The sequence below is a fragment of the Agrilus planipennis genome, unplaced genomic scaffold (assembly GCF_000699045.2).
Source record: "Agrilus planipennis isolate EAB-ADULT unplaced genomic scaffold, Apla_2.0 scaffold206, whole genome shotgun sequence".
NCBI classification, from domain to species: domain Eukaryota; kingdom Metazoa; phylum Arthropoda; class Insecta; order Coleoptera; family Buprestidae; genus Agrilus; species Agrilus planipennis.
The window spans coordinates 287141-308589 of NW_020438979.1; the positions used below are offsets into that span (position 1 = coordinate 287141).

At 32.6% G+C, this 21449-nt stretch overlaps 2 protein-coding genes and 1 long non-coding RNA gene across 4 annotated transcripts in view; 2 read left to right on the forward strand and 1 right to left on the reverse strand.

Moving 5' to 3' along the window:
* LOC108740399 (ATP-binding cassette sub-family G member 1) overlaps positions 1-6707 on the forward strand; it is a 33799-nt gene extending 27092 nt beyond the window's left edge. For both annotated transcript variants that reach the window (XM_018474700.2, XM_018474701.2), the window contains exons 4-11: positions 178-323; positions 2455-2693; positions 2758-2856; positions 3583-3758; positions 4158-4326; positions 4464-4564; positions 4626-4781; positions 5622-6707. In XM_018474700.2, the coding sequence (XP_018330202.1) occupies positions 178-323; positions 2455-2693; positions 2758-2856; positions 3583-3758; positions 4158-4326; positions 4464-4564; positions 4626-4781; positions 5622-5969 (1434 nt within the window). In that variant the 3' untranslated portion in view covers positions 5970-6707. The remainder of the gene's footprint in view (positions 1-177; positions 324-2454; positions 2694-2757; positions 2857-3582; positions 3759-4157; positions 4327-4463; positions 4565-4625; positions 4782-5621) is intronic.
* Positions 1-12843, reverse strand: part of LOC108740401 — a 44406-nt gene extending 31563 nt beyond the window's left edge. Inside the window, exons 1-2 of the long non-coding RNA XR_001938328.1 lie at positions 12694-12843; positions 858-886 (exon numbers count right to left, since the gene is read on the reverse strand). This is a non-coding gene — a long non-coding RNA (uncharacterized LOC108740401). The remainder of the gene's footprint in view (positions 1-857; positions 887-12693) is intronic.
* A 6874-nt stretch (positions 12844-19717) lies between these two features.
* Positions 19718-21449, forward strand: part of LOC108740404 (ATP-binding cassette sub-family G member 4) — a 22047-nt gene continuing 20315 nt past the window's right edge. The window contains exon 1 of the mRNA XM_018474709.2: positions 19718-20226. Coding sequence (XP_018330211.1) covers positions 20088-20226 — 139 coding nt within the window. The 5' untranslated portion in view covers positions 19718-20087. The remainder of the gene's footprint in view (positions 20227-21449) is intronic.

Consider the following 21449-nt stretch of genomic DNA (forward strand, 5'->3'; position numbering starts at 1 on the left):
TAACTACGGAAGTACCATAAGAAATAGATTAGAAGATAAGGGGTTTTACCCGATGATATCTTACTATACTCATTTAAAAAAAGATTTAAATAATAACAAAATGCTCTTCTGATTTCAACGTTACTTAATAAGAAAACATTATATAAGTATTACTACTATTAATTTCTTTTGTTACAGATAGATGACATTTTGGATACAATCGGCCTTTCTGTATGTAAAGAAACCAAATGTGGACGGTTGTCTGGAGGCCAGAAGAAGAGACTATCAATAGCTTTAGAACTTATAGACAATCCACCCATTATGTTCCTAGATGAACCCACCACGTAAGTGATAACTATATATTAGACAGCACCAAGTGAAGAACGTACGGCATTACCTCCCAAGTGTGAATTGTAATCCAAACCAAGGAAACTTGCAGGAGGGGATGTCGTACATTCTTTCCGAGATCCCTATATCATTTTTTAACGTACTCCTGCCCCGAGAATATGATTTTTCCTGAATTCATGGACAAGAATGTCAATATTTTAACATTCTTCTCGTGGAAACTGCTGCATGGAAATATCCCTGGGTAGAAACCAGGCGGGGAATGGTAAAATCCATTCCTAATAATAATGAGTAAATGCAATTTGTTACCTGGAAGGGAATGTTTACCCTTTCGTCCTTTGAATCAGATAACAACATCGTACTTTCGGTATGAGTACTTATGGTAAAAAAAATCATATTTCAATTCCTTGTTTTTTAAATCTTTATCAAACCATGTCAATAAATATCAAATATTATTATTGGAGTAAGTTCTACTGAAAATACTTATCTCATAAATACACTACCTATGAAAATAAAGAATATTAAATACATACCACTCAAAGTTGAAGCAATTCCTATATACCTGAAACAAAAATAGAAATTGATGTAATTTCATAAACATCAACAGTTAAACTAGAGCTAATGTTAGCAATTAATTAAAAAAGAATAAATTAATATTACAAGCAGAAGCGTCATGTAATTTTACAAAATGGGACTTCTTATTTCCTATTAATTTAATTAAAATTAAATAGAATTTTATTCATTTCATTCCGTTTACTTCACTCACGTATTTTCGTTTGCGTCACAACTTATATTAAAAATACTGTACCATTTTCCGCAAAAATAAAAAAGATTCCATTGAGCCATGCAACAGGTTTTTATTTTTATTTTCTTATGATAGATAAAGTACGTCATAGCGCCTGTACAATATTAGTTAAATGCCTAAATTATCCAATTGAATTAAAATACCTCATAAAATTTTTACTATCAACATTACGTTAGATAAAATACATTTAGACTTAAATATCTCTTCTTGCCTATACTGTGAATAAATATGTAATTAACCATAAAAAATACAATCTGTTTAATCTAATATATAAATAACAGAAGCAATAAAAGTTTGTGACAAGCAAACTTGATGCTTTTAGGCTCGTTATAAAGCCTACTCGGGACCTTCTCATCTAAGGTCACTGAAAATTAGCATTTTCATCACTTTTCTAATTTTTCTCATCATTATTCTATGTGTACTAATAAGTGGATGCTAAAAATATATTTTTTTCTAAACTTCTAAACGCTATTCTTAAAATGTTACTGTTAGTGTAACTTTAATAATAAACACAAATCTGAATATCAATAAGGATTACAGTTGCCATTTAAAATCTTCTCAGTAATTTGCATAATTATGTTATATAAGTAACATATTAAAACATGCACTGTCGTAAGGGGTTAACATCCTGTTAACGGCTTTCGGTAATTATTTAATCACATTCGTAATTGAATCAACAAATAGATATATATGTACCATACAAAGTTTTATTGAGTCATTTATGTATTTATTTTTTCAATTATCTCGATACCAGTGTTCCAAATACCTAAAAACAGCATTTGTTACGTCTTCAAATATATTTCAAAATAAACAGTGAAACTATGAAAACTATAAATCCAAATGTTAAACCTCTTTAAACTTTCGTAATATCTGTGGGACGAAAAACTAGACATCATCGATTTTCGAAATTGAAAAAGGAATGAAAAAAGAAAACAAAGGATAACGTAAAAAAATAGAAACTTTTAAAATCTGGCGTTAGAAACGAATGGTAAAATAACTTTTGAGGAATAAAGGGCTAGTCAGAGACATATCAGAAGCAGAAACATGAGAGCGGGGAGTTAGATGTAAATTAGTTTACTGTTCGCAAATGATTAGGAATGTGAATCGACTGACGATAAAAAATCCTTAAGATGTCCTGTGAAACAGAAGACGAAATACCAAAATTTTGAATATTAAGAGAACAATAGGTTCTTGATTTTGTACATGCAACAATTAGCCCCCGTTTGATGGTAAATCTCTCAGTTGATTGTTTGTGATTATTTATTAAGAGAACAGTTTTATTCATTTTGTTGCAAAACGAATTAAAATTTCAATTTATTTTACAGTGGTTTAGATAGTTCGTCGTCCCTCCAGTGCATAAGCATGTTAAAAGCCTTAGCCAGGGGTGGGAGAACAATAATTTGCACAATCCATCAACCATGTGCCACAATTTATGAAATGTTTGACCAAGTTTACGTCATGTCTGCCGGAAGTTGTATTTACCAGGGGGCCAGTACGAACACCGTGGCCTATTTGGCTGCTAATGGTCTTAATTGCCCCCAATATCATAATCCCGCCGATTTTTGTAAGTACATGCCTACTTAATAAATATCTTCGTAATTCATATTTACATTTATCATTTGTTACAGTGTTAGAAGTGGCCAATGGAGAGTATGGAGATTTTACTCAAGAGCTGGCCAAGACTGCAAAGGAAAGCAAATGGAGGACGTCCTCAACCCCACCAAAAAGTAAGAATTTAATTATTTCATCGTCGCTGTAGGTATTAATACAATATTAAAAAGAAATGCTTTGTAACGTTATTGAGAAGCAACATTGTAAATGGTGAAGAGAGTAACGTAACAGGCAGTGTTGCAATGCAGAGCAAGCGGTTTGAGGGTTCGATTCCCGCCCGTGTCAAATTGCGTTTCTTATAAAATTATATAAATTAATATACCAAGTCCCTACTCTACTCAAAGAAATGCAAAAATCTAAGGTAAAAAAATTATAATACACATTCGTTTACAATACCAAACGGTATACAAATAACGAGGAATTACGAACACACCGAGTCCTATCCCCAGGGTAAAATTAGCTAAGAATTAAAAAATCTCTGATAAAAATAGCTAAAAACTACATAAACTTAGCTAGGAATTGTATTTATAAGATGAAAATAACTTGAACCATCCTCTAGAGTAGAATTAGCAAAGAAGACTTTGTATAGTTAGTTAGATAGAAATATTATGAAAACTATATTTTAAAGTGAAACAAACGTTGAAAAAAAGGTTTACATTAATCTTGAATATTGACTAAATTATCTCTAATGAAACACATTCCTACAACTCGGTTCAAAAACGCCTTGATAATAATAATATCTATTTGTTAACGACAACTTGAACGTTCATGCAACTGTTTTAATCAAAAACTTTGCTAATTAAATAAAAAGCATCAATCAAACATTTTTTAATCTATTGTAGAGATACTGGAAGAATGGAAAAACGCCAATCGCGATCTGTACATACAAGGCAACAATAACAACAACAACACCGATCAAGACATCAATAAAACAATGATCTTAATTTATCCTCCTTCTGAAATATTACGATATTGGATATTGTTAAATAGATTCCTCATACAAATGTACAGAGACTGGGTAAGTCTTTTATTCATATATAAAATTGTGATATCGTGGGACATCCGATAGGAACAAAGTTTCTTATGCTGTTCTGGTAACAATATTTAGAAATGGCAAGTTGAGGAGTGTCGGTTGTTACTAACAGGTTAGCTCCTGAAGCTTTTAAAAATAATTCCTACTGGATACATTTACCAGATGAGAGATTAATCGAATCTCCCTCGTCAACTCTCTCTCCTTCACTCTCCGCAAGCAGTAAGTAAAAGGGAGAGAGATGTCCACTAACTCATTCGATTTTTTGGCCAGCGTTGTCAGACCTAGGGAAATTTCCCTAAATCTAGAGAATTTAGAGCCAGCATAGAGAAACTTCGTTCCAAAAGCCCTTGAAGCAAAGTTATTATTGCTATATTTCTTTTGCAGACAGAACTGTATCTCAGGGTGGCTCTCCATGCCTTCGTTGGTGCCCTATTAGGATTATTTTACTTCAGGTGTGGCAATGATGCCTCAAGAACCATTAGCAATTTTGGCTACTTAACTGTTGTAGTTACATACTTTTGTTACACAGCGATAATGCCCGCAGTACTTAAATGTAAGTTCTAAAACACAACATTAAAATGATGTACAAGGATTGGGGGTCGTATCCTGATCTAAACAACATTATATTTGTTTTAATTTATGTTTTGTAATCACCCTGAACGTTCAAGTAGCTTTACAATTTTGTTTCAGTTCCTTCAGAACTACCAGTATTAAGAAAAGAACGCTTTAACAATTGGTATAAACTTAAGACCTTCTATGCCGCCTTTTTCACCGTTGATATTCCACAGCAAGTAGGTTTATCATAATTTTTCTATTAAATAAATACTAATAAAATTTTAAATCATATTACAGTTTCTGTTTGCAACTGTATCCGTTGGTATATCCTATTTTATGAGCGAACAGCCTATGGAACTGTCAAGGTTTGCCATGTTTTTGGGAATGTGCGTATTAGTTAATATAACAGCTGGTAGTTTTGGATTATTCTTTGGAACCGTGGTCAACCCTGTGGTAAGTAAATACATACCTCTTTCTTTGATTCAATATATCTAACTATTTTTCCAAAAGCTGAAACCTTTATTTAAACTAATTTGTAAATTTTACAAATCCTCAAAAAAAATGTTACATGAGATAATAAACCATGTCACATTGAAAATAAAATTAATAGTTATGATTATCTGTAACAAAAAGGGTTTCAGTCTTGATCGACATTTTGATGTCAGACGTGGGTTACGATTTCGGATTCTTTAGTTCTCATCACCACTCACTTCTTACATTAAATAGCGTTCAATGAATAAGTGGTGACAACATAATCAGCGTCACCTGTGGTGTGCTTATGCAAATTAGTAAGTTCGAAACAACTATTCTTTATTAACAACTTGGTTTATGTTTATCAGATAGATAACTTATTGCAAAACTATGATTTTTCTACTGCAATACATAGATTCACTTGAATCTATACTATTTACAAAGTTTGGTTTTCATAAGACTATATATTATTGAGGTGTTCATTTTTTTACTATTATTTTAACTAGTACAAGAATATTATTCCAAAAAAAACCACCCCCAGGTTTCAGACAAAACTTACAGAGAACTGATTTATTGGAAGTACTTGCATTTAAAATGCAAATAGAAAATAAAAAACGTTAAACAAAGGTGTCATTCGTAAAGCCCTTGTCAAACATTTGAAATATGACAGTTAGCACTAAATATCAGTAGATGGCATTGTTTTTTGATATTCTCCAATATTCTCTTCGTCCAACGGTTCTTAGCTACACCATTCTTTTATGATTTAAAATTCAATTCAGTGTTGGTTAAGAATAATTTACTGAAGAAGATTTTCTTTTATAGAATGGAACGTTTTTGGGTGCAATTCTAACGGCGTTCATGCTTGTTATGGGCGGTTTCTTGGTGTTCCTGACCCACATGTCGAATGTCTTTTATGTAGCATCTTACTTGTCTTATATTCGGTATGGGTTACAAGGGTTGGTACAGTCGATATACGGAAGAGGGCGAGGGCCGATACCTTGTCCCGAAGATGTAGAATATTGCCATTATCGGGTACCAGATGTATTTCTAAAGGAAATTGGAATGGCGGACGACACCTATTGGACAAGTATAGGGGCTTTATGTGTAAATATAATCGTTTTGAGGATAGTCGCGTATTGTACATTGAAACGGAAACTCTCGTCACCTTGATTAGGCTATTTTAATGTATTAGGTGATGAGTAAAACAATCAAGAATGGTCAAAATGGTACCGGGTTTAATCTAACGTTTTAAAAACCGAACTGCTGGCAGTCAGGTTTTAAAGCAATCAATATTAAACAACTGTTTGATATTATATGGGGTGCCTACAGTTTTCATAGTGTTTCCACACACAATTTACAACAGTTCCGTTTTTTCTAAACCATCGTACCATGGATCTATACATCTTGTTCAGTACAAAATGACTTAAGTAGGTTACTAATTATTAGATTAAACCTAATTACTTCTTAACTAAGAGTAACGTCTATAATATTTAGCACCTAATTCTTCTTTGTGATTTGTAAATAATTTATATTAGGATTGATTATTATTAATTATTATTATTGTTACTAAGTGCAATGTGGAAATCATAAGGAGGCAGTTTCCTGAAATTACCCATTCTTCTTTTATGTCGATTAGAGATTGTAGACAATACTAGAACTGTGTTACTAGATGTAATTATAATCTGGGTTTCTGTCTAATAAGTGTCAGGAAATGTAATTCTTACACATTTATGAACAGTGATAACTACGTTTAAGATTCTTTCTGTACAATTACTTATTTTGGTAAGTCATTATTATTATTGTTATTATACCCTTTAGGATGTATTTATTTAAATGTTGATAAAATATCGGCACATTGCACAACGATTTTTTGTATTATTATTTATAATAAAATTCGTAACAAATCTTTTTAGCTTATTCTTCTTTAGCGTCTTAATGTTTTTGGAAATGAAGTGAATATCGAAGAATCAAAACATTAGCATAGAAAGCCACGAAGTTGTCAGAAAAACTGTTTTTAATTCTGAAAGTAATATAATAAAGATATATAGGCAATCACTAATTTTGTAGTGCATACTACACCGCTACTTAACAACATCATTAAAGACAGTACAACTGTAGGAATATATGTACAGAGACAAAAGATTAGTATGCTTAGAATTGCAGATGATATAGCAGTATTAGCATCTAGCAAGGAGGAATTAGAGATAGCTTTAAATAAAATGAAAGAGGTGTTGTCAAAACAGTATTGTATAAAAATAAATAATGCTAAAACAAAAATACTGGTTTGCAAGGGAAGAAAAAGTAGGGAAAGGGCGAATATAAAGATAGGAGACGAAAAATTAGAAGAAATGACTGATTTTAGGTACCTATCTAGGAAGTCAGGACGGATGGAGTCGCTTCTATGCTCGCGAACGGTTTATTTAGAAATTCGAAAAAGATTGTTAAAAGTGTATGTGTAGAGTGCGGCACTGTACAGGTGCGAAACATGGACAGTGGGCGCGGTGGAAAAGAAAAGGTTAGAAGTGTTTGAAATGTGGTGTTACAGGCGAGTGATGAGGATACCGTAGATAGAGAAGGGTAGAAATGAAGAGGTATTAGAAAGAATAGGAGAACAGAGGACTCTATGGAAGTCAATAAGAAATAGGCGAGATAGGTTGATAGGATACCTTCTCAGGCATGAAGGTCTAGTCAGAGACATATTAGAAGCAGAAACAGGAGTTAGGATGAGTAGAGGTAGACCTAGATTACGTTACTGTTCACAAACAGTTAAAGATGTGGGATGTTCTAGTTTTAGGGAAATGCGAAGATTAGCTCGGGATAGGAAATAGTCTGTTTTGTATACCCGTTTTTGTTTAATATACTCTGACCAGAGCTTCGAAAAAACGTAGTAATGATACCAGGTTGTAAAAACTTTTATTCTGATACTTAATGCTTGGGTGGATGTTGCCCATGCAGTAAAAGTTTTGGTCCATATGCTGACGCATTTTGAATATTAACCCGATATATCGATAAAACGTAAAATTTAAAACCAAAGACGTTCTTTGCTTAATTGAAAATTATGCTGCGTTTTCATTTAGTGGCCCAAAGAAAATGATAAAGGTATCATTTAACTAAGAAAATGTCACTTCCTGGCGGAGAGGTGTCGAAAAGGAAGGAAATAAATGTGTTTTTTGAAACTTGTTTACTTTTTCTGCCCAGGTAGGTATGAATTTGTTATATATAAGATTATAAACTTGTGGTTTTACTTAAAATTTACAGTGGTGTGGCTCATTCTTAGTCTATGGGTCTATGCAAAAAAAGCCGACTATGACCTGATCCATTGTTTCATTCCCACCAGCTACTAATGCTTTTGGGCAGGCACTCCTCCATAAAAACTTGGACCAGGGTAGACGCACTGAAGATATCTTATGTCAAGCAAAGCGAAACGTTAGTAATTAAGTTATACAGACACGGTATCATGGCAACACTACCTAGAAGTTCGAAATGTTTCATTTAATCCATTACGAAGGTCCGTACCAAACATATAAAATAATACAGCTTGCAGAAAACATCGGTAGATGGCGATGCTCATATCTCCTGTACCTTGAACATTATATTTTTTTTGTATGTCGTCTGTAAACTGCAAGTGTAATTTATATTTCTTGCATTTACGCAATTGCGAAATTAAAATTTTAAATTTGACTTCAATCACTTATTTATTTGATAGGTGAAATAAACAACCATTAAAATTTACCTAATTTATTACCTACAACTTCGTTTCATTACCTAATTGAAATCTATATTATATGTAGATGTCCGAGACTTAAAATTCCGTAATTAGAAAAGAAATTATTAAAAAAAGCATAAGAAATGTTCGATACAAATTACCTACATATTTTAAATTTTATTAGAGGTAGACCTAGATTAGATTACTGTTCGCAAATAGTTAAGGATGTGGGTTGTTCTAGTTTTAGAGAAATGCGAAGATTAGTTCAAGATAGGAAAGAGTGGAGGTGCGTGTCCAACCAGTCTTAGGACTGACGACCTTATGATGATGAAGATTATGAAAACTGCTAGATATTGTTATGAAGAAGCAAATTTAAAATAATTTATCAATATTCCCCTAACTGATTAATTAATTGAGAACCGTAAAAATGGTAGAAAACTTGCTATCCTTCGGATGAGTGAAAAAGGTTTCCCGTTCCCACCGCCCCCCCCCCCAACTCACTTCAGTAGCTGGATTATTTAATATCTTATTAAAGGATTAGAACTGAAAAATAGTAATCATTCATAAACACATTGGCATTTTATAAAATAAGTAAATTCCTATCACTATCGGCGATTTTTAAATTTTTGAAGGTAAAATCCATTTAATTTCGTAGTTTTGTTGATCAACTCCATAAGTTGAACAATAAATTATTATTATATAATATTAACTTAATTGGGATCCGGCACATAAAATTATTACTTTATCTATAATGAACTCATCGAAAATCAATATCGTCTAATTAAAAACGAACAAAATTTATGAAGGTGACATGCAAATTTGGTCTACGTTTACGACTTCCTTTTATAGTTTTTTTTTTGAGTTTGTTTAATTTTATTAGTTAAATAGTATGGGTGTACATTTGTTTACAAATTCACAAATCGCAGTCCTTTTTTTCAATCACTTCTATAATCTTTATACCTGTGTAGGTTATCAGCTTTATGTTTAAAAATTCAATCGTTATGTAATACCTACGCACTTCTAATAACCAACAATAAATTTTTTCTAGTCGACATCACTAATGAATAGAATGAAATTTTTAATTCTTTTCTGTTTTAAATTGCGTTTTAAGACTGTTATTATAAACAGTAAATTTTATTTTCAAAAGTAATTGCGATTTATGTAAATTTCACACATTGTAGTTTTAATATTTTGACATCCCTATTTCACTACGCATGAACAATTTTTCTAGCGTTAAAAGTGAATGATCGTCAGATGATGATAAATAGAATAAGTGGGCGATTTCAAAATCAAATAACTCATTTCTCATCAAATTAGAATGCGGCTTATGCAACTAATGTTATAAAGGGCAAACCAGGCGATTATTCAGAAAACGTATTAATGAACACATTAGATCATTTAAACAATTAAAAAACAATCCTAATTATGCAGCACATATTTAAAGTCAGAATTTACCACATTACATATACTGAAAAATATGTAAAAAAATGTACCATTGAATGATAAAATAGAATTAAATAATTCCCCACTATTAAGCCTCATCCCTTCAAACCCCCCCACCTTAGTTTAATCATTTTAATATATATAATTATATATAGAAGAAGTATCTAGTAGGCCGAGCGGCATGGCCTAGAGGTCTAGACCATTGCTTAGCATTCGGGAGGACGCCGGTTCGATTCCGGGTCCGTCTGCCTTGGTCCAAGTTTTTCTGTGGTTTCCTTGGATCACTTAGGCAAATGCTGAGGCAGTAATATTCCACAGATAATCTTTCATTCTCTTCTGTCTTCATTTCGTCCGTCTCATCTTTCTCACCCGAACCACCACCCACCCATTCCCACGATTCCTGAAAGCAGGCTGAAGAGGGCCTTCCGCCCTACCTTCCGGCATAGTCCGGAGGGACTGCCCGCCCACCAGCATTACTAGCTGGTGGGAATGAAACACCCAAAAGTTTTTTTAAGTTTTAGTTTTTATCTAATAGGTTTAAGATCTAGTAGTGTATCTTCTGAAGAAGTCACAAAGTGGCGAAACGGTCGTCAAAATAATAAAAATTTGTGGAAGTTTAATTAGTTGTTTACTTATACATCGAATTATATCAGACCAATCGAAATGCATATATGATAATTAGTAGAATATAAACAATGGACAGCCAGCATTCAAACGTTGGTACAACCTTAGTGACCTGGTCATTCACATATTAATGTGTGCGGATGTCAAGTGGTGAATTTTTGCCTTGCTTCTTATCTTTTGCGAAAAGTGTTTGATTAATATGATGGCTAGCAGTTGGCTGATGAGTTTTTTGACCAGAAGTTATTGTGACAGAGGATTCACTTCTTCAATTCAAGTTTCCAACTTTTTCAAGTAGTTGAACGAAAATTTGCGTCAACTGACTCCGTCCTTTAGCCTTTTGTCTATTCCTTGGTGTACCATTGTTTATAAGCAACTAATTATTATTAATTTTTCGTCAAAAAAAGCATTGACAGATTTAGTATTATTTGATGTGAGAAACTCAATAATTAAAGATCAACGAGTTAGTAGAATGAAGATTCGGGCCGTGAAAGCCTTTGTTCTTATATAGATCAATGAGTTATTCGACCATTTATTGCATCTATCACTATCTTTAAAAGAAAAAACGAACTTGCAATATCTTCGTACAAATCGAACTGGAATTTTAATGAAACTAATAATTTTTTGATATTTCGTCTATAAAAAAATGGAAATTATTATATGCTTTTTTCAAATGAAATATCATAAATAAATAAACAGCGCCAANTACTTTTAACATCATACCCGCACATCCACTCTGTATTAGTAAACGTATTAATAAAAAAAAGTAGATAATGCCCACGTATGAACTGGGTGAAACACGTGTCCGCTCAAATAAAAGTTTTTGTGGTAATTAGGGGCGAGTCTTCTTTTTAATATTTAATTAATTACTATTTACAACAGTCTCCTTTTTCTACTTTGAATAAATACCCTGCATGGTTGCCGTGTAACCCAATTGTATGGAGGTCCAAAAGGCATTGTCAGTTTTTGATACTAAAATATAGAAATATTTGAAAATTAGCACTTTTCTAAAAACTAATATTTAATAGTTAAATTTTCGAATACCTAGGTAATTAATATTACTTAATTGTTGTTTTTCGTAATTAATGTTACAACGCGTATAACTGTGAATGAAAATTCTTAAAATTTTTTTGCAAGGTCAGAAACAAACTATAAAAAAGGAATTAGATATCAAACTGTGCTTTGTAGTAATTTTCTCCATGCAATGACCCAATTAAAAAAATAACAAAATTCCTCTGGTAACAAATAATTGTGTAGATACTCATTTAAAATTGCCGAAATTTCCAAATTAAAATCAAACCAACATCATACCGAAGAAGCAAAAAGAAATTAAACGCAATAAAAAAACCGTTTGTCCTGTAATCAGTTATTTAACATATCATTTTACGAAAACATTTCAATTAAAGTTGTTTCTTAATGTGATATGTACGCATTTTCTGCAATATAATTAGTTATCAACACTTTATGCCATAAGCGTACGTAGCTCGTAAACGTTTTAAACATTAATGTTATCGATTTATTAAATAGTGAATGGAAGTATATTTCAACTTTAACAAGTCTTAACATTTAATAAAATCGCCAAACTTTCAATATAAAAACATGTTAATACAAATAGAAATAAAATTGGTCAATTGGTACATTAATTAAATCCATATTTATTTGAAGCAATTAACTGTTTTGAATGTGCAACGCCATTTTTAATTTTAGCACATTCAATAAGCAATAATCATATTTTAAATTTGATTATAAAATTTTACATAGACAACATACCTAAGTCTAGAGATATTATAAAAAAAGGGGTGATTTTGAAAAACCAAATGGGAAGTGCAACCTGGTTAATATAAATAGCTATAAATAGTCAAGTGTGTAAATTCATTCTGATGATGCCACTGTTTTAGTTTCGTCAATAATTACGTACCACCTACCACCCTAAAAAATACATACTGGGCTTAATTAACTTTTATCGATATGTAATGTTTTTTGCGTTATTATGTCCTTGAACACTGATGATATACAATTTTAGATTCCACCTAAACCAGCAGTCTCCATCTAGCAACTAACCGCCGAAACTTATAGTATATACTAGGTATACGTATAATATCTTATCAAACATTTCAAACTTACAGTTACATCAAAAGCATACGCTAGCAACATTTCCCTGCATTCAAAGCATTAAATTTTAGGTCAGTCTTTATCACAAACACCAAATAATTATAGTAAATGTACAATTTTTAACACAATAACTTGCGACCCATTAAAACTCCGACGTTTCAAAAGCCAACTGACCGTCTTACAGAGCTTGCTTAAACGGTCGACTAACTATCTTTATTTTTTTGATAGCTTATTCATCATCAAAGATAAAACGTTAGTTGGATAGTTGATTATCACTTTAGTTTTTAATAATCATGACATTGACTTTGACTTATACTTACGATAGAATATAGAAAAGCATTCATAATATAAAACTTGCACAGGATATGAAATAAAAATTACCTTATGGGAGAGAAAAAGTATATCGTAAATAGTTAATTTTTAGAAATTATTATAAGTAAATGGGAGAGGTAGGTAGATATATTTTATAGGAGATTTTTTTAACGTCTTCTTTGGAAGTGTGTTTATACTGCAAAAATTTATTGTGAATAAAACATTTACAAAAGTTATTTTAACCCCTGCAACAAAAAACCCCCTGTAGAAAAGTATTCAAAATAACTAAACGTAATTACAATAATTTCAATAATAATCGATAATAAAAACTTTATAGGAAATCTCACCTCTACCCTATCGGTTTTTATATATTTTGCAATAACATTCCCTTTTATAACTGAGATCAGAGGTGAACTACACTCAATAACCCCTCCCTTAGATACGCCACTGCATCTACCGGATACAAAAACAGCGAAATATAACAGCAAAAAAAAATTATTAAATCGGTTAATTAATAACATAATGAATAACAATTACAATTCTAATTAACAAAAGAATTTACTCAAAGTTTTCCTGTCATTTCAAACAATTTTACCGTGTTAATTAAATAAGTAGGTAAATAATTCTGAGCTAAAGTGGCACATATTTCTTGCGAATGAAATTATAATGGCGATTAAATTAAAATTCAACCATTTATCTTGTAATCTGTGTTGCTAGAATCAATTAAAAGACACTTACAGTTAAACAGTCAACAAAACAAACTAAATGCCTACACTTGAACTCAATTAACTAAAAGAAATTTTATTTTTAAATCCATCGATAAGTCACTTCCTTTTTTAAGTAGCAATTAGAAATTTCTTTCATAAACAATGGTTTTCGCTAAATTATTACAAATCTAATGCGTAATATTTGCTTTTCCTTTGCGTTTTAGCTTTCACTTTATCTAAACGATTTGCTTTCTTTCTAAAATTGCACATAATATTAGGCATTTATTTAAACAATGTTCTTAACCGATTACGTAACATTTCCTATATCGCTGTAATAGTTAACGAACTTTTTGATCCTTTCGTAAAAATGAATTATTGAATACTGCATAGTAAGTATTAACATGAATCTATATTGACTAGATTTCCTGTCAGATTACAGAAAAGTTTACAACTTCACTGAATATTTTTACTGTCATTATTTGTTTAATTCTGTAACTGGTTCTCCAACATTCGCAAGCTTTTTGAATAACAATGAATTATTACGTGTTTTATTGGTCTTTCTTTTTTGCTTATCTTTTATTGACTCATACAATAGACGCGAGATGAACCGACTAATACGTAACTATAAAAAATTGCTATTTAGATTGAAATGTTTGAGTTATTAACAATCAAAAAATACTGTTTTCTTTTAAATTCATGAATAATAATGCAAAAGAACTGCGTTTGAAATTTAATACATCCAAATTTTAATAAATTTCCATCTAAATTATATATACTCATACTTATCTTATTGTGAGATTTTAAGTACCTTACCTACCTACAATTAATATACTCTGTAGTGTAATTTTAGGAAACGTAATATAAATTAAATACAACCGAATTAAATACAGTATTCTGATTTTAATATAGTACCTAATAAACATCTAAATTGCATAAAATAAATATATTATACATTATTTAAAATTTCTATTCGCAAAACATAATTTTATATTACCTTTTTACATTCATTTCATAGAAAATTCAAGTTATTGTCTATAGTGATGTTAATGCTATCGCGAAAATGACGAAGGACAAGCTTTTCTGAATTCCAATCTCATTAAAATTTAAACTTTGACAACTCAAAATATTTTCTAACGCAAATGTCGTCTTGTTCCCTTAATATATCCAAATTGTTTAATCCAAATTTCTGCCTTGATAATTAATGATTTCAGTTTTTATATTTATTGTTATTAGTGGTTATCATTGCATTTACAGCAACAATGTTGAATTGACACCGGTCGTTTCTGGCCTTGGTTAAAGGTACCTACCTACCATATTTGCTAATGGTTAAAGTGGCTAAAGTCATGAGACGACGAGACACCCGTATGGGTTAGCAGTAGGTTTAACAACAGTAAAATATAGAGAAGCGATGCCTTCAAACCGAGAAAGCAATTCTCGGCTTATACTGATTTCCTTGCGTACCTATTGATGCGTACAAGAACTGTGGGTAAAACCATTGGGATAATGTAATTTCATCCTTTTCAAGTCGAATTAATATATCGGAAATAAGGTGGTCATTTAGTAGAACATATTAACAATAAAATCTGTGAAATATTACTGCCCCGGTATTTGCTAAAGTGGTCCAAGGAAACCACAGAAAAATTTAAACCAAGCCAAGCAAACCCGAAATCGAACCCGAATGCTAAGTAATGACCTAAACCTCTAAGCTATTTGTCATTTTCGTAGAAAATTTGCTTAAGTGGTACAAGGAAACCACAGAAAAATTTGAACCAAGCCAAGCGAACCCGAATGCTAAGTAATGGCTAAAACCCCTAAGCTATCTGTCATTTTTGTTAAACGAAAGAAAAAGAAAAATTTATCAGTTATCGGTAGACGGTTTCTGATGATATTACCCCTCTTCTGGTAAAATAAAATCAATCGAAAAGTTTTGTATCTCATATTGACCTTTTACCGTCTGCCAATAGTTTTGACAGGTGAAAATAGCGAGACAGACAGTTGGTTTCGATTTCATTCAACCAGGAGAAGTTTGGTATCCTTGGAAACCGACTACCAACAATTGAGCGTCCAAGTTATTTTTCTTTTACTTTTGTCTTATGAAAATCGTAGACCTTACACCGTCTGCCGATGTTATTATTACATTTACTATAGAAATAATGTAAGTAACATGGCAGACAGTTGCTATAATAGGAAACGCTAGAACAACAAAAGATTTTGAAATTAAAAAAAGGCGTCCGCCAAGGATGTTTGCTGTCCCCAATGTTATTCAACCTGTACGTATCAGAAAAAGCACTCTCCAAACCAATCTGAGATAAACCCTTCGGAATTATAGTAAACGGAATCCCAATAACAATATCCGGTATGCGGATGAACCCGTGATATGAGCAGATAACGCACATGATCTCCAACGTCTACTAAATCGAGTCAGTGAAGAAAGCCAAAAACTAGGTTTAAAAATTAACATCAGCAAAACCAAGTTTATGATTGTTAATAGTAGGAACGATATTCCTCACACTCGTATACTTATTAATGAAGAGAACATCGAACAGGTCATTCAGTTTAAATACTTGGACATGGTTAACGAAGGATGGGATCTGGATCAAGAGATCAGATGCAGGATCGAACATGACAGAACAACGTTACTAATACTTCGAAGATTTCTTACAGACAAAAACCTGAACATAGGATGGTAAAATGCTATGTCTTGTTGAGGCATGGACGCTGAAAATACCAAAGCCTTTGAAATGTGGATCTTGAGGCGAATGTTAAGGGTGTCTTGGGTCGATCATGTGAGAAATGAGGACATTCTCCGGAAAGCCGGTCTAGCAGAACGAAAACTCTTGAAAAATATCAAAAAAAAAGAAAGATAGGTTATCTCGGACACGTACTGCGCGGAGAACGCTACCACTTTCAACGCCTAATTCTGCAAGATAAAACTGAAGGAGGGAGAAAGGGAATAGGCAGAAAAAGATTATCGTGGCTAAGAATTATCCGCCAATGGACTAGGATGAAAGACTTCCAAACACTACAACATACTACAATTAACAGAGCCATATGATAAGAAAATGATGAACGCCTTCGCAGAAATCTGCACAGCATTAGAAGAAGAAGATTATGATACCTTGTGATTTACAATACATCACCCCTGTGGTAAATGTAACCCACCAATACAGTCGGCAAACAGTATAAAACCATTCCATGATACAAAATCCAAATTAATACTGAAGCTACTATGACAATCCAAACTGTCTGTCTCGTTATGTACAACATCCTTGTGGTAAATGTAACCTATCTGTAGTATTGCCAGATACTTAATGTAAAGTCAACGTACAAGGTACAAAATTTTTAGATTTCGTTCAACCAGCAGAGGTTTGGTATCACTGGAAAATTTCTGACAACAACTGAGCGTCGAATCTATTCTTTTTTACTTTCGTTCTATGAAAACCCTTATTGTTTATTAGAGGTTTATAACAATACATATTTTAAGCCATGTTACAACTTGTATCGTTTTTACCCGATTTGTAGTAAAGACACTTGTTTCGTTTCAGTTTTTACACCATTAAGAAGTGTTAGTATTTGAGGAACTCTTTTGATAATATGCTGCAAAAGCAGAAAGCGTATCATCGGGTAATAAATGGAAATTGTGAAGTAATCCAAGTGGTTTTCTTATTCATATTATACGAATTTATAGTAGTTATGTACCTATAGTCTAGTCACCAGAGAGTCACTATGCTGACGAGTTTAGGTATCCAGTTTCAAATAAAAAAAAGGAAGACTCAGCACTTTTCACTGCCTTTTTTAAAGGAAAACAAGATATCAAATAAATCTTGTCACTCAAGAATATTTGTTTAATCACATCTTGATCGTTCACCTTTATTGGTAAACGTTGTAGGACATTGACCGTTGGTAAATTGTACAAACGCAAACAATTAAAGTACAATTTTTCAGTTTCATTAATAAATAACGTATAGTCCAGTATTTATGTCTAATTTAAAATAATACAACTAAGTATCTTTTCATTAGAAGTAAATAGAAAGAATCATTCTTAAAAAGAATTTATGTTTTGATTATTAACGAAGCTAACTATTCCCTAATAGATTAATTACACTACTTTTGATTCAACTTTTGTATAACTGCATGATAAACCAATACCTACAGGGAAAGCCTTGCTGATTTTAATCGTAACATGAGAATATTGTATTGAAATTACAAGAGTGAATCTTCCGAATCAAATCCACTGAATTGGGGGCCGTGTGATACCTTTTTAGAAAACTGAGGTCAAAACGTTTCAAATGATATCCACTCCCAGCGCACATAATAGAAGATGATCTTTGTCTCATTTTAGCAAAAAATAGATACTGCATTTGAGTCATCATACATAACCCATAAGAAGGGCTAGGCAAAGACCTGGGGATGTTGGAGAGTAAAAGTTTTACCGATTAAAACCTAACATACCGCAACCTAGGTTTTATGAGGCGATAACCTCCATAAATATTATAGTTCTGCCCAAAGCTCCTGGGAACAATAGAATTGTGGAGTAGATTACTGCAACACTGAGACGATGTTGTAAACTCTCTTTCGCCAGTAGTGTCCAAAATACAGTATTTATGTCTAAAATGATACCATTTGAATGGGTTTTCCCTAAACTTTCCTTGACCTTCAATTTAGTGGATCCGGATCGGAAGATTGGCCAAGTTGAGTTCTATTAAACGATGATATTGATTCCAATTATTACTTCAAGGAGTGATCATAAAGCCAAAAAAACTACTTTTTAATCTATACATCGAAGACGCGAACAACATCATTAAAGACAGTAAAACTCTAAGGATAGATATACAGGGACAAAAGATTAGTATGCTTTGATTTGCAGATGATACAGCAGTATTAGCATCTAGCAAGGAGGAGTTAGAGATAGCATTGAATAAAATAGAAGGAATGTTGACAAAACAGTACTGTATGAAAATAAATACAAGTAAAACAAAAATACTGGTTTGCAAGGCAAGAAAAAGTAGGGAAAGAGCGAATATAAAGATAGGAGACGAAAAATTAGAAGAAGTGACTGATTTTAGGTATCTAGGAAGTCAGATAAGTCAGGACGGATGGAGCAGTAGGGATATAAAGCAGAGCATAGAGCAGGGTGTAGTCGCCTTCAATAAAATGAAGTCACTTCTATGCTCGCGAACGGTTAATTTAGAAATTCGAAAAAGATTCTGTGTATGTTTGGAGCACGGTGCTGTACGGGTGCGAAACATGGACGGTGAGCGCTGCAGAAAGGAAAAGGTTAGAAGCGTTCGAAATGTGGTTACAGGCGAATGATACCGTGGATGGAGATAGGTTGGTAGGACACCTTCTCAGGCATGAAGGTCTAGTCAGAGATATATTCGAGGTAGAAACGGGAGTTAGGAGGGGTAGAGGTAGACCTAGATTAGATTACTGTTCGCAAATAGTTAAGGATGTGGGTTGTTCTAATTTTAGGGAAATGCGAAGATTAACTTGGGATAGGAAAGAGTGGAGGTGTGAGTCCAACCAGTCTTCAGACTGACGATCTTATGATGATGCCCAAAATCATTTCGTTGGAAAACTGTATTTGATTTCCGTGCCTTTTCTTATACGACCAGTTGATTCAACAGACATACATGGACCTGTATATGTATATTCGTATATGATTGATAGGTTTCTACACAAAACTTAGCAGGTACCGAAATAATGACAATTGCCAGAATCGATAAGACGATAAGATTATTTTTCGTTAAGTATTTGATATAGTGTCTACAAAAATTTATGGCATGCACCAAAATTAAAAAGGGCAATTTTCGCCAAGAAAAAAAAGGGATGTCTCATCCTTCTCCAACATGATTTTCCTACGACATATTTTTTCACATTGTCTTGCAATTTACCGTTGCCTAATGCAATTAGGTGCAATCTAAAACAGTCTTTCCATTGCTCGGGTCAAAAGCCTTTACTTCTCTGTACTACAAAACGATAGAAATCCACGAATGCCATGTACACCAGTCATTTGTACAAAGCGCTACTGCTCGCAGACATGTACGCCTTCATTAACGCAAAATAAATGGTATCAGGACCAGTTTAATTTTTTTCGTAATAACTACTATCGACGACGTCCACGGTCAGCTGAACGATTCTTTTTGTTTATAATCGGTCGCGTCAGTCATTGCGGACTCATTCCGATACAAGGAAGAACGGTTCGCCGGTATTAAACGAAAGGTGAAAGTGCTTGTTGCTCATGGTCCATTCAGTTGGTCGGTCCTGAACGCCGAAACTTCTGAAAACTATCGCGCACATCTACTTACGTTTCAAAGACTTACGATTAAGTCCGTCGACGTTTGGCTTTTCCCGTTTTTCGTCAGTGTAAATTAAATTTTCGGAAAAATGGAAAATGAGACGGAAACTGATCTAATGGTGAGCGGAAAAAAGTGTAATCTACTTAGGAAAATTGCCAACACACCCCCTGTGGATATAGAGTTTCAAGATTTGAAATATTCCATAAGGGACAGTAGGGATCCTTCAGGTTAGTTTTCTATTTAATTTTGGTCACCTATAATGAATGATTACCACTTAATTTACTACTAAAACATGACAAAAAGTTATCACCATGAGATCCAAAAGTCAAAGGAGATGTTGGTCTTCCAATCTTTTTTATTAAATACTCTAAAATTTGGCAGTTATTCTATTCTAAGGCAAGAATTGTTATTTGATTCGGAAACAGTTCAGCATTTTCTTTCGTTGCCACCATAACTAGGTATTTTCTATGAAGGGTTGGATCCTTTTTAAGAAAACTCATATACCATTTGTCATTTTTAATTAGAGATTTGAAGAAACTGAAACCAATAATTTTATGAAGAAATAAGCCGTCAATTTTCAAAATGTAAAACAAATTATTAGCCTAAAGTATATTTTTTAGATGTCTCATTTTAAATTCTCAGTCTTAGGGTTAAGTTATTGATTGAAGTGAGTTCGAAAATCAAAGTCATAATTTTCAATCCTCATATGTGGTCACGTTTTTCCTGCACGATACATATCTCGCGACCAAAGAATGATCAACGTCATTGCGGTACCGATCGAAGCATGTTAACAACAATAAATGATCTAAAAAATTTCGTAAGACTTGCATAAAGGTCAACCAGGACTTTTTTGTTCAATTGAAAAGACAAAAGAAAAAACAGGTTCTTGAAAAATATTTATTTGTTTATTTATTATTTTGTACTGGGAAGTATAAGCCACGTGGATATCGAAGATCGCACCTTGTTTATAAAGTTGTTTTCATCCAATTGATTACTGTTTACTGAATTTCAGTGCCTTCAGTGAACCGCGAAAAGTTTAGCTTTTACTCTTATCATATAAGTAAAAATTACAAGAACGGCTGTATCTATGTATGTCAACGTTGACATTTGGCAATAAGTTTTATCAGTTTTGAACTTGGACGGTTTTTTATTACATTATCTAGTATTATTGTAAAAATTTTACGCAGAAAGCTGAAATAAATATGTACTCGTAATACAGCACGAATTTCTTCATCACTAAATCGCATATATTATTTCCCAAAATATTTTTTAGACCTAATTTTTCTGGGAATCCTGAATAGATTATCTTAAATAGAAATCAACATTTTCAAAATGTTTTTGATTTTTTAATAAATAAACTGTCAACAGCAGCCTTTAGTTTTCGACGAAATGTTTGTTGTATTGTTTTTCTTATTTTCGATCTACGCATGTTAGAGGACTTTCTAAACTA